At 46.0% G+C, this 10,369-nt stretch overlaps 1 protein-coding gene across 2 annotated transcripts; it reads right to left on the bottom strand.

Annotated features, from left to right (window-relative positions):
• Positions 1-1,585: 1,585 nt before the first annotated feature.
• tfap2e (transcription factor AP-2 epsilon) lies at positions 1,586-10,073 on the bottom strand. Of its 2 annotated transcripts, none has more exons than XM_014973092.2 (7): positions 9,020-10,073; positions 7,509-7,952; positions 6,418-6,472; positions 5,530-5,755; positions 4,011-4,129; positions 3,198-3,336; positions 1,586-2,566 (listed from the first exon to the last, which is right to left on the bottom strand). In XM_014973092.2, the coding sequence occupies exons 1-7, from the start codon at positions 9,047-9,049 to the stop codon at positions 2,311-2,313; spliced, it is 1,269 nt and encodes a 422-aa protein (XP_014828578.1). In that variant the 5' UTR covers positions 9,050-10,073; the 3' UTR covers positions 1,586-2,310. The 2 variants fall into 2 exon arrangements, with proteins under 2 accessions (XP_014828578.1, XP_014828579.1); XM_014973093.2 differs by lacking the exon at positions 9,020-10,073 and adding an exon at positions 8,484-8,784.
• Between the last annotated feature and the right edge of the window lie 296 nt (positions 10,074-10,369).

Below are 10,369 nucleotides of genomic sequence, written 5' to 3' on the forward strand. Positions count from 1 at the left end.
CATGGTGCTTTCTATCTGAGATCGACTCGTCAGCCTGGCTGCATGTCTGATCCGGTTTGGGTTCTGGTTCTGACCCGGTTCATGAGGCTAAATAACCACAACAGATGTAATAACTGTCATCGTTGACCTGAGATGTTAGAGAAATCTGAGGTTCAGTGAATGTAGCATGGAAGAACAAATAAAATTGATCATAGTTATGAGTTTTTAAATGATTCCATTAATAAAATTAGTATTTTTATCCCCAATTATGGCTTAAAATTTTAAAATTGACTCATTGAAATTGATTTTTATTCTTGGAATTACAACTTAATTATGAACTCAAACTTATTTCTAGTCTCTAAAAAAAGACTTAAAAGTTTTTAGATGTTTTTCCACTCAGAGTAAAACTGGTTTCCTGTGAAGCTCCGAACTGGACCTGGTTGCTGCCGTCTGAACCAGTTTAACACCAGTAACTGGGCCTGAACCAGCCGAAGGTGTGTGTGTGTGTGTGTGTGTGTGAGAGAGAGACTCAGACAGATGATTAATAAACATGAAACGCAGCGGAATCTGACGGGAAGAGCAGCATATGTTTGCCTGCAGGCGCCGAGAGGCGGAGAGCGGCCCGCTGAGTGTCAGAAACGGGTGGGGGAGGGGGGACGCGGCAGGTAGAAACAGGAGGAGTGTGTTTATGTGTGTGTTTTCCCTGGAAAGCAGTGATTGAAAGAGTCTCGTCTTGGTTAAATAAAGTGAGCCGGGGAGGTGGGAGACGAGCAGATGGGTGGAGGAGCGAGGCGTTCGGGTGAAGTTACGGAGAACTGCGGGGTGACGTCTCCACGGAGCCCTGAGGAGCTCCACGCAGCTCCACGCTGGATCTTCAGGTAAAGGGAACACGGAGCCAAATGATCCGCTCTAAATGGATCCAGGCTGTTTAAACAGCAGGTTCTGGTTCCCCGTTGGGAAGAACTGGACCACAGAGAAGATTCCCAGGAACGTTAGGATTACAGACGGGAACGAGATCTGGATCCGGAAGATCCGCTGAACTCCAGTAGGTATGTCTGGAGACGAAGCAGGCCTTTCAAAATTAAAGTTTTAATTAAGATCCGTCATTTGTCTTGTTTTTAAATAGCGTTAGATCCAACATGTATTTCTTTAATTAGCTTCACCAGCTCGGCGTTTTAAAATTTTAGTCACCTAAATCTAATAACGGCAGGTAGATTCTGTTAGCCGGTCCAGCGGCGTCTCCATAAGTTCTCCTTCCGCCAGTCAACACAGAATTGAGGCCATAAATCAGGGGGCCCACAGTGGCTCCTGGAGCCCCGGCATCCTGCAGGTTTTAGTCTCTCCCTGGTTTAACGCACCTGCATCCAATGATGCTCATTAGAGGACCTGCAGGATGTCGGGGCTCCAGGAGCCACTTTGGACCCCCTGCCATAAAGTTTATTTATTTTTTTAAAATACAAATTTTTTAAACTGAAAAAAATAAAAAAAACTTTCAAACTGAAAAAAATGAAACTTATTTTCAGATTCAATGTTTTTTCTTTTCAGTTTCAAAACTTTCAGATAATCGTTTTTCTATTCTATTTAAAACTGTTTTCAGTTTCAATCATTTTTTTTTCTATTTCAATTTTTATTTCTTTTGAACAAACTTTTTGGCCCCAATGTAGCTCCACAGGCGGTGATGATACCTTGACATTACATTGAAAAAAATCTGTTTTGGTTACTGAAATAATATGAAACTAACCCAAATAATTAAATTCAAATAAATATAAAATTATCTTTCTGGAGCCATAACTTCTGCTTCTGTTAGCCAATTAGTGTTGAGTTGTAGAAACGTCAACTTTGAGTCTGCAGAAGATTTAACCTCCTGAATGAACGAGTTCTTAATTCTTTAATAATATATTACATTTATGTTGTAATACAATAACAGTAACAATAATAATAATAAACACACACTGAAAGTACAAAATGATTTCTGTTACTTTAAGTTACAAACACCTGAAAATAAAAAAATCTCCTGTAACTGAGAGGACTCCATTTCCCATGAGCACTGCCTGCGGAGGACTACAGATTGAATAGTCCCAGACTCCTGTAGATCCAGAACCGGGTCGGATATGGATTCAGAGCCTTCAGGTGTGGGAGTGGGTGGGAGGGGCTTGGAGAGTCCACAGAAACAGGAATAAACCAGAACCTCTTCACTGGGAGGTCAGAGGTCCGTGCGGCGCCATCAGGTGTTCCTACAGTACAGATATTGTTAGCCCCGCCCCTCAGTGGGAGGAGCCTGCTGGCAGGTAGAGTCTGGTCCTGAGGGTGGAGGTGGCTCCGGGCCTCTCCTCATTTCCGGTGCTTCATCTCCTTGTCGTGGTGACCCTTCCCTCCTTCCTTGTCCAGCAGCTTGACGGCCTCCATCAGGTAGCTCTGAAAGGCCGACAGCGCCGCGCAGATGGCCGGCGTGCCGAAGCCGTGCGTCAGCAGGCTGAAGTGGGTCAGGCTGCCCTGGATGCCGGGCTCCAGGCAGGGCGTGGGCCGGCTGCCGCCCAGAGGGGAGCGGTCCTGGGTCATCAGGTCCACAAACTCCTTACAGATCTCCCTGCAGAGAGGAGAGAGGAGATCACAGCAAACAGGAAGGTATGAGCCATGATGGGTTTCCTCAAACTGCTGCTAACCAGAGATCTGATCCTGATTCAGAAGAAATTCTGGTTCTGATTGCTCCTGAAGCGGAACTGCTTAAATTTTCCACCAGTTAGCTGGAATGACTAAAATACCTAACGGTCTACTGGACCATCATTTTCTACCTGGTGGTCCGGTAGAACCATCTGTTTGAACCAGAACTCCATAACCTGCTCCACCTGCAGCTGCTGTGGCTCTGAGTCAAACCAACCTGTTCCCCTCCTGGCCTGTGGGGGCGCTGCACCAAGAACCACTGAAGGAAACGACACAAAAACCTCTGAAGACACTGAGAGCAACTTCCTTCTTCACCAGATAGAAACAAGATGGAGGATTTTAGCAGTTGGAGGATTTCTCTTTAGGCTAAAGACCAGGAGCCATTTCTGCTGCTAGCGCTAGGCTAGCACGTTAGCTTTGGTTGTGTTTACCCAGAATGCCCTGGGTCGTATTTACAATGTGGAATAACTGGAGCTTTGTGGGCAAATGATTGACCTGCTGCTGTGAAAACCTTCGCTCTGTCCTGTCGGGTCATGTGATCAGCTGATGGGACTCACTTGGTGGCCAGCAGCATGCTGCGTCTGGTCGGCAGCTGGTCCGGGTCGCTCTGCCTGCACAGGTACTCAGCCGTGGCTCTGGCAGGAAACTCCGTCTCACACACGTAGCCAAAGTCCCGGGCCAGATGGACCGCCTCACCTGCAGGAGGAAGAGGAGGAGGAAGAGTTAACCTAATCTGCAGCGGTGGGCGCCGCTAACTGAAAAGCTAGCTGCGCTAATCCTAAAAACCTAATTATGAACATTAGCTACGCTAAGGCTAACGCGCTTTACCAACTTCAAAACAGTCAAACTATGTTCAACTAAACTTTTATGAAATGGCGAAGTAAATCAGCGCTTCAGAATAATTTAGGATTCGTTTCTGTCTGTAAAATGAACCTCAGCAGGAAGCAACAGACTCCTGCTCTGGATGAATCTTTCTGGAAATGAAGAGTTTCTGGATGTTTTTCCAGATTCACACATTTATTCAGACCTGCAGATTTTACATCCAAGCATCATTTTACATATGATGGTGAACTATGAACATGAACTAGATCTGAGTCAGTGAACTGAACTGGAGCAGAGAATCAGTTCACCAGTATGCAGCTGGTTTGTCTCGCTCTCCTCCAACAGCTCTCTGCAGTGACACCGTGCACACACACACACACACACAAACCGTGTGTGTGTGTGTGTGTGTGTGTGTGCACGCCTGCAGCTATCAGAGTCATCCCTGTTTGTTCATGTGTGCTGAAGCAAGGACAGCTTTCTGAGAGTTTCTGTCAGTGTATGCAGGTCACTGTGTGTGTGTGTGTGTGTGTGTGTGTGCGCGCGCCTACCCTCCACCAGAGATGTCAGCAGAGTGACGTTGGCGGCCTTGCGTCGCCCGGCGGGCAGGTTCAGCCCAATCTTCTCCAGACGCTCTCTCAGACAGCGGCCACCATTCTTCGACTTGGCCCTGAGGGACGACACTGAGCGCGCTCAGAACGGGGTGTGTGTGTGTGTGTGTGTGTGTGTGTGAGAGAGAGCCAAACAGAGAGAGGCTGAAATCTGTCTCATGTCAGCTCTGATAGTTTCTCTCTTCAAGCTTCTCTTATTTTCTTCAGCTTCTGTTTATATAATCTATAATTTAGCATTTCTACAAAAAAAAAAAAAATTTAACTGTTTTTTTTGTTTGTTTTTTCATTTCTTGGACCCGGTTCTGCAGGAAAAGAGCTCATTTCTGTGTTCTTGGCGGGTCCATAAAGTTCTGTATGTCCCTTTTTTCTCACTCCTGGGTTTTGGTGACGTATTCCTCCTCCAGAACAAATAGATCCTGATTTCTGGACAGATCCGCGTTGATTCATCCGCCTGAAGCTGCAGCTTCAGTTTCTGTACATTTAATTTATTTATATATTTCTACAGACATTCAGTATTTACTGTCATTATTTTACTCCTTAGTATTTTATTTGTTGATATATTCATCATTCATCATCTGTCTTCATGGTTCTGATGTTTTTAAATTGCTTCATTAATAAAATATTAAATCATCCAGAATTGTGTTTTTTTAATTTTATTGATTGATTTTTGAGTTTTGTGAATCTTGATAGATCTGTCTGATTAGAGATTTAATTTCAGATTTCTGGATGAGGTTTTTGCATCTTTGAAGCGTTTCAGAGCGAAGCGGCGCCGCTGTCCTCAGGCTGCTTCATTAAACTTCTCTTGTGATTCAGTCCCATGACCCAGTTCTCGGTTCCGGTCGGAGCCGCAGGTTCATTTAGCAGATCTGAGAGTAAAAAACCTCGTGGAGACGTGAGGAAGGAGAGGTCATGTGACGTGAAGCTGCTTAATTAGAGGAAGATTTACATCCAAAGTCATCTGAATTTCAGCTTCCTGCTGCAGGTTCTGCTCTGTCGGACCGGGACAGTCCAGGTTCTGTTTTCAGCTGCAGCTCATTTCAGCAGATAGAAGGAGCCACTTGCAAAATTAGTCAAAAATTTACAGCAACAATCTGGATTATTAAACTTGTCAAGAGAAAAATGTGGGTTAATTTTCCAAAGTCATATTTTCTCCATGTTAATCATTTATTTGGAAGCGTCAGTTTCAAACTAAACATTTAGCTTCCTAGCTAAATATCTGAAGCTAAACTGTTAGTTTGAGGCTAAATAAATATTGTTGAAATATTAACCCATTGTCCTCTTTTGACTGATCCCCATTTAGATCCATTTTGATCTTTACACTGTTTCAGCCTGATGAGTTCAGGTAACCTGGGAAATCTCTGTGGAACAAAATAATTGATACTTTCTCTTTATTCCAGATTTAGCCGCTAACTTCTGAACATGGAGTCAGAATGATAAGCCCCGCCCCCCCCCAGCTCACCTGCGCAGGACTCCGCCCAGCAGCGAGGCGTTGAGGCACTCGGGTGGAGACAGGCGGCGCTGCACCTCGCCCACTGTCACCTTGTACTTGGAGGTGGAGCTGAGCAGGGAGAGGCGTCCCGGGACGGAGCAGAACACCTCGGCCGGGTTGGACACGGCGCCGACGCTCAGGCCCTCCTTCCCGATGGACAGCGCCGACAGGGCGGAGCCGTTGAGCTTGGAGGGGACTGACGGAGCAGAACGAGGTCAGGCAAGTTTCTAATTTACGATTCCTTTCCTTTTCTTTTTTATTTAAAAATGTTTCATTAGTTTTTTTTTTTTTTTTTTCATTTTAAAGAACTACTTTTTTATTTCTTTCCTTTTTAAAAGTTTTTTAAATGTATTTTTTATTTAATTTTTGTCATGAATTAATTTTTTTTTTATTTCACTACTTTGTAACCCCCTCACCTGCCCCCCTCACCTGCCCCCCTCACCTGCCCCCCCAGCAGCAGCTTGGGTTTTCTAATCGGCCTCAGTGTTACTGACGGTGATTTTAGACCATCAGCCTCTGTAAATTTATCCACAACTCCCCTTTTATCACATTCCCTGCGCTTTTCTCCCCTACACACACACACACACACACACCCTCTCTCTCATATGACCATGAACAGTTCATTAAGAATCTGTGCCTTTGGGCTGCAGTCTGCAGCTCAGTATTAGAGACTTCTTGACTTCAAATAAAAAAGCAAAACAGAATTATTTATAGTGCGCGTGCACGCGCGGGTGTGTGTGTGTGTGTGTGTGTTAGTGGGACTTGTGTTAGAGTCCTGAAACACAGAAATCCCCCCCAGCATGTTGAACACAAGTATAGTGCTGCACGCATGCGCAGAAGACTCTTCTGTCCTCTTACCTTTTTTAATGACAGAGTGGTCCAGGATGCCCAGGGCGGATCCTTCCTCCATCCCCTACACACACAGACACACACACACACACACACACACACACACACACACACACACACACACACACACACACACACACACACACACACGGTTAGTGTCTTCTACCCGCGTGCACGCTGTCTGAGGTCAAAGATCGCCTCACTATAAAAAGTAAAATTTAATTCTTAAATTTAATTGATTTTGGAGCAAAAATAATAATATAAATAATGATTTAATTTTTTACGCAAATATTCAAATTGTATTTCTGCGCAACTTGACAAAAAAAATCAGAAGAAAAACTGCATATTTATTTGTGAGATTTAATTAGGATATTAAAGTAACATCGTGACTTTACGTCATTAATCAGAGCTACGTGTCAACACGGAGCGTGGAGCCGCGTGGGCATCGATTCGTCTCGCCCCGTTTCTGTTGCGGCTGCACCTGCTGCAGGAGGCCGACTGCGCCAAAAACAAAAAAACTGCACAAAGTGTCCTTCAGCTGCGCCGTGAGACACGGCGGGATGCACCGCAGCTGCGTGCGGGACTTGATTTCCCAAAGAAATGTTTTCATTTACGACAAAAAAAAAAACAAGAGATGTGATCAACATTTACAGTCCAGATAAATAATAATTTCAAGATGTTAGGAAATATTGTTCGTATTTTAAATATTATTTTAAACTGAAGCAAAATTTTATCTCGCATTTTATAAAAATATGTTAGTTTTTCCGTTTTAAAGGCCTGAATGATTTTTTTAAAGGGCCTGAAGGATTTTAGGAAACTGAAATAAAATAAAATAAAATAAACATTATTATTACAAAAATGATAAAAATCAGAAACAGAATTAAAATTAAACAGAAAACTGCTGATAATAAAACATTTAAATCTTTCTTTTTTTACTATAAATTGTTAAAGCAAAGTAAAAATAATGCCACGGGCCTTTTTATAAATAGAAAAATGTAGATAATTTCATTTTTTATCTAAACAAATGATGCTTAAATAATTTAACAGTTGAGAATTAAAGTTTTCCGGTTTTGAAGCGGATGTTTGCAGTAGCGGGTCACCTGCAGCTCCTCCAGGCCGTGGTGTCCCAGGTGCATCCCCAGGGCTCCGTCCCCCAGCGCCGCCGCGCCCTCCCCGAGCCCGTGCAGGAGCCGCGGCACGGCGGCGTACTCCCGCCGGGGGTCCAGGCTCAGCGCCCGGTGCGACTGCGACAGCAGGCCGCCGTCCTCCGAGCGCGACCTCTGGGAGTGCCAGGCCGCCTGCTGGTGCTGGTGCAGCGGGTTGATGGAGGGGTACGGCTCCGGCAGGTGCGAGTAGGCCGAGTCCTGGCTCTGGGAGTACGGCAGCGAGGACTGCGGGTAGGGCGGCGGGAAGTAGGGCGGCTGGAAATCCGAGGCCGGCGTGTGGCAGAGCGGTGGAGCCGCGGAGTAGGCGGCCTGGTTCAGGGAGGAGAGCTGCGACAGGCGGCCGCTCGGAGAGGAGCCGCTGAGTCCGTCCGCCCGCTCCTGGAGGAGAGACCCGCATGAGAAAACCCGCAAGAGCCTAAACTAACGTTTACCCAAGATGTGTAATAAAATCAATATATTTAGAAATCTTAACTATTTTAAACATAAAATCACTTTTAAAAGTGAATTAAATATTTTCAGGTTGAAGTGATGGTGGCAGCAGCAGCCTGTGGAGTCAGAGGTCAGAGGTCAGGACAGCTAATGCACCGCTGCGGAGGGCGCGGGGGTGACCTGTAAACACTGTGCGTGGACAAACGCAATAGAAAGTGCATTGACACATCCAGCCGCATCGGCTTTCTGCAGCTGGGTCAGGCGGGTCGATGCGGGTCGATGCTCCGCAGCCAAACCAGGCCACGCCAAACCCGGTCACTCAGGAACATCCACGCAAGTTTCTCTTAACAGCCAAACTGGATCCAACCCCGCAGAGCGCCGCGCAGATTGCGCAATCTGGAGTTTAATTAAAGAGTCTGAACGCAGCCGCAGCCCCGCATAGCCCCGCACAGCCCCGCACAGCCCCGCACCCTGACTCACCATGGCTGAGTATGTGTGGATCAACATCTGGACGCTCCGCAGACCCGGGAGGAGACTCGCTGAGCACGCGCAGGTTCCGGTGACGCTCAGGTGTGTCCAGGTGTGGCCCGCGCCCCTCAGCGCTCCATCAAATGAAAAGTGTCCGCCGCCGCTCGCCGTACACCTGTCCGGTTCCGAGCTGGAGGGGAAGCTGTTGCCGGAGACGCACGCGCGCACGGAACACACACGGACTCGAGCGGCCGCTCCATGAGCGCGCTACTTATAGGGCGCGCGCGCTCCCGGCGGGAAGAGGGGAGGGGTCGGCGGATCTTAAAGGGACACTCCGGTCCAAACGGAACCGCTTATTCCTCAGTATTACTTTAAATGATTTTACGCAACGATTCACAAAATAAACACATTATGTAAAATATTTTCTCTAAAGTACATTTTCAGAATAAAACTCCAGTTTTTCCTGCAGATTTTATGACTAATAAATCCCAAAATAATCGGAAAACCCGGCTGGACCCAGCGGAACCAGTCAGAGCAGCGGAGGTTACCTCGGCTTTGGTCCGGGACTTCCACAGCATCCTGCGGTTCGGTGCGGTTCGGTGCGTGGCTGCAGCGCAGGGGTTAAAGTGAGGAAGAGGAGGAGACGGGCTGAAGGTGCAGAGAGGAGTGAGTTAACTGGAGAGGAGCAGCAGGAGTTTGATTGGATGGGGGCAGGGGGAGCGAAAACTTTTCAGCAGAGACCATCCCACAGCCTTACACCAGAACCGGTTCTGAAGGTCCAGTAGAACCTCTGAGGATTCTCCAGAAAAAACATCAAACATTAAGAAAACCAGAAAGTTGATTTGATCCAGTTTGGAGGAAAATCATAAGTTTTAAAGCAAATCTCTGCAGTCAGAGTTAAAACTAAACCGGAAGCTGAAGCGTCAGTGACACCAGGGAGAATAATGTGGGTTAAAAGGAACAAGTCGGGGTTCAACTTCCTGTTACTAATAAATGTCCCGGTTTCAAGCTAAATGTTTAAACGAAATATACGAAAAACAAGATCAAAATGTAAGAAATGAAGCCAATTTTCCTCTTAAACCAGGATGAATATTTTTCAATAATTTTAATAATTTTCATTGAGCAATTTAATAAATTCTCCAGTGGCTCCGGTCCTGGGCGGAATGGATCCTGAAGCAGCTGCTGCAGGTGGGAAGGAAAACTGCTGAAACTGGAGCAGAAAAGTTCGGCAGCTCCAGAATCTGCAGCAGGAAAATGATTCGAGTCTGGACCCATTTCTGAAGCAGCTTCTCCACAGCTCGGTCCGGTCCGGTCCAAAGGTTCTGTCTGGTCCAGAACTCTGCTGGGTCTGGTTCGTTAAACTGCTCTGCAGCAGGACCGGTTCCGCTGGAGAAAGTACCGAACCGGCTCATTCATCATCAGGTGATGAAGAAAGGAGGAGCGCGAAGCAGCAAAACATTAAAACCAGGAAGTCAGAATCACGTCACCGGACCGGAACCAAAATAATCAGTTTATATTAAACCAAAAAAAGAAAAAGAAAAAAAAAACTGAAATTACAGACTTTATATCAAGCTATAATTTAAATACATGTTTTTAAGTGTAATCCGGTCCAAACCCATCAGAATGTTCCGGTTCTGATCGCAGCCGGATCTCCTGATTGGTTTTATGGTTTTAGTTACAAAATAAATTATTTTAAAAAGGAGGTTCTGGTTCCTGTTTTTATACCATCAGAAACGGATCAGAACCTCTCCAGAACTCTGGGATTAATCCAGAGGAAACATTCGGAAAACGGGATGATCCGGGATTCTGTTGGTCTGCAGAAAACTGATGGTTGGAGTCAGTGCGCCACCTGTTGGCGGCAGAGAGAACTGCTGGATCAGAGGAAGGAAACGGGAAAC

The sequence above is a fragment of the Poecilia mexicana genome, unplaced genomic scaffold, assembly GCF_051168715.1.
Source record: "Poecilia mexicana isolate PSO_F unplaced genomic scaffold, ASM5116871v1 scaffold_11, whole genome shotgun sequence".
Classification (NCBI taxonomy): domain Eukaryota; kingdom Metazoa; phylum Chordata; class Actinopteri; order Cyprinodontiformes; family Poeciliidae; genus Poecilia; species Poecilia mexicana.

What these genes read in the sequence shown, in the direction of transcription:
- tfap2e (XM_014973092.2), bottom strand. Translation starts at nt 9,049, where the DNA reads ATGCTGTGGAAGTCCCGGACCAAAGCCGAG. An exon ending in CTGGGCGGAGTCCTGCGCAG is followed by an intron (nt 4,130 to 5,529) that starts GTGAGCTGGGGG and finishes GTCGTCCCTCAG; the next exon opens with GGCCAAGTCGAAGAATGGTG. An exon ending in AGCATGCTGCTGGCCACCAA is followed by an intron (nt 2,567 to 3,197) that starts GTGAGTCCCATC and finishes TCCTCTCTGCAG; the next exon opens with GGAGATCTGTAAGGAGTTTG.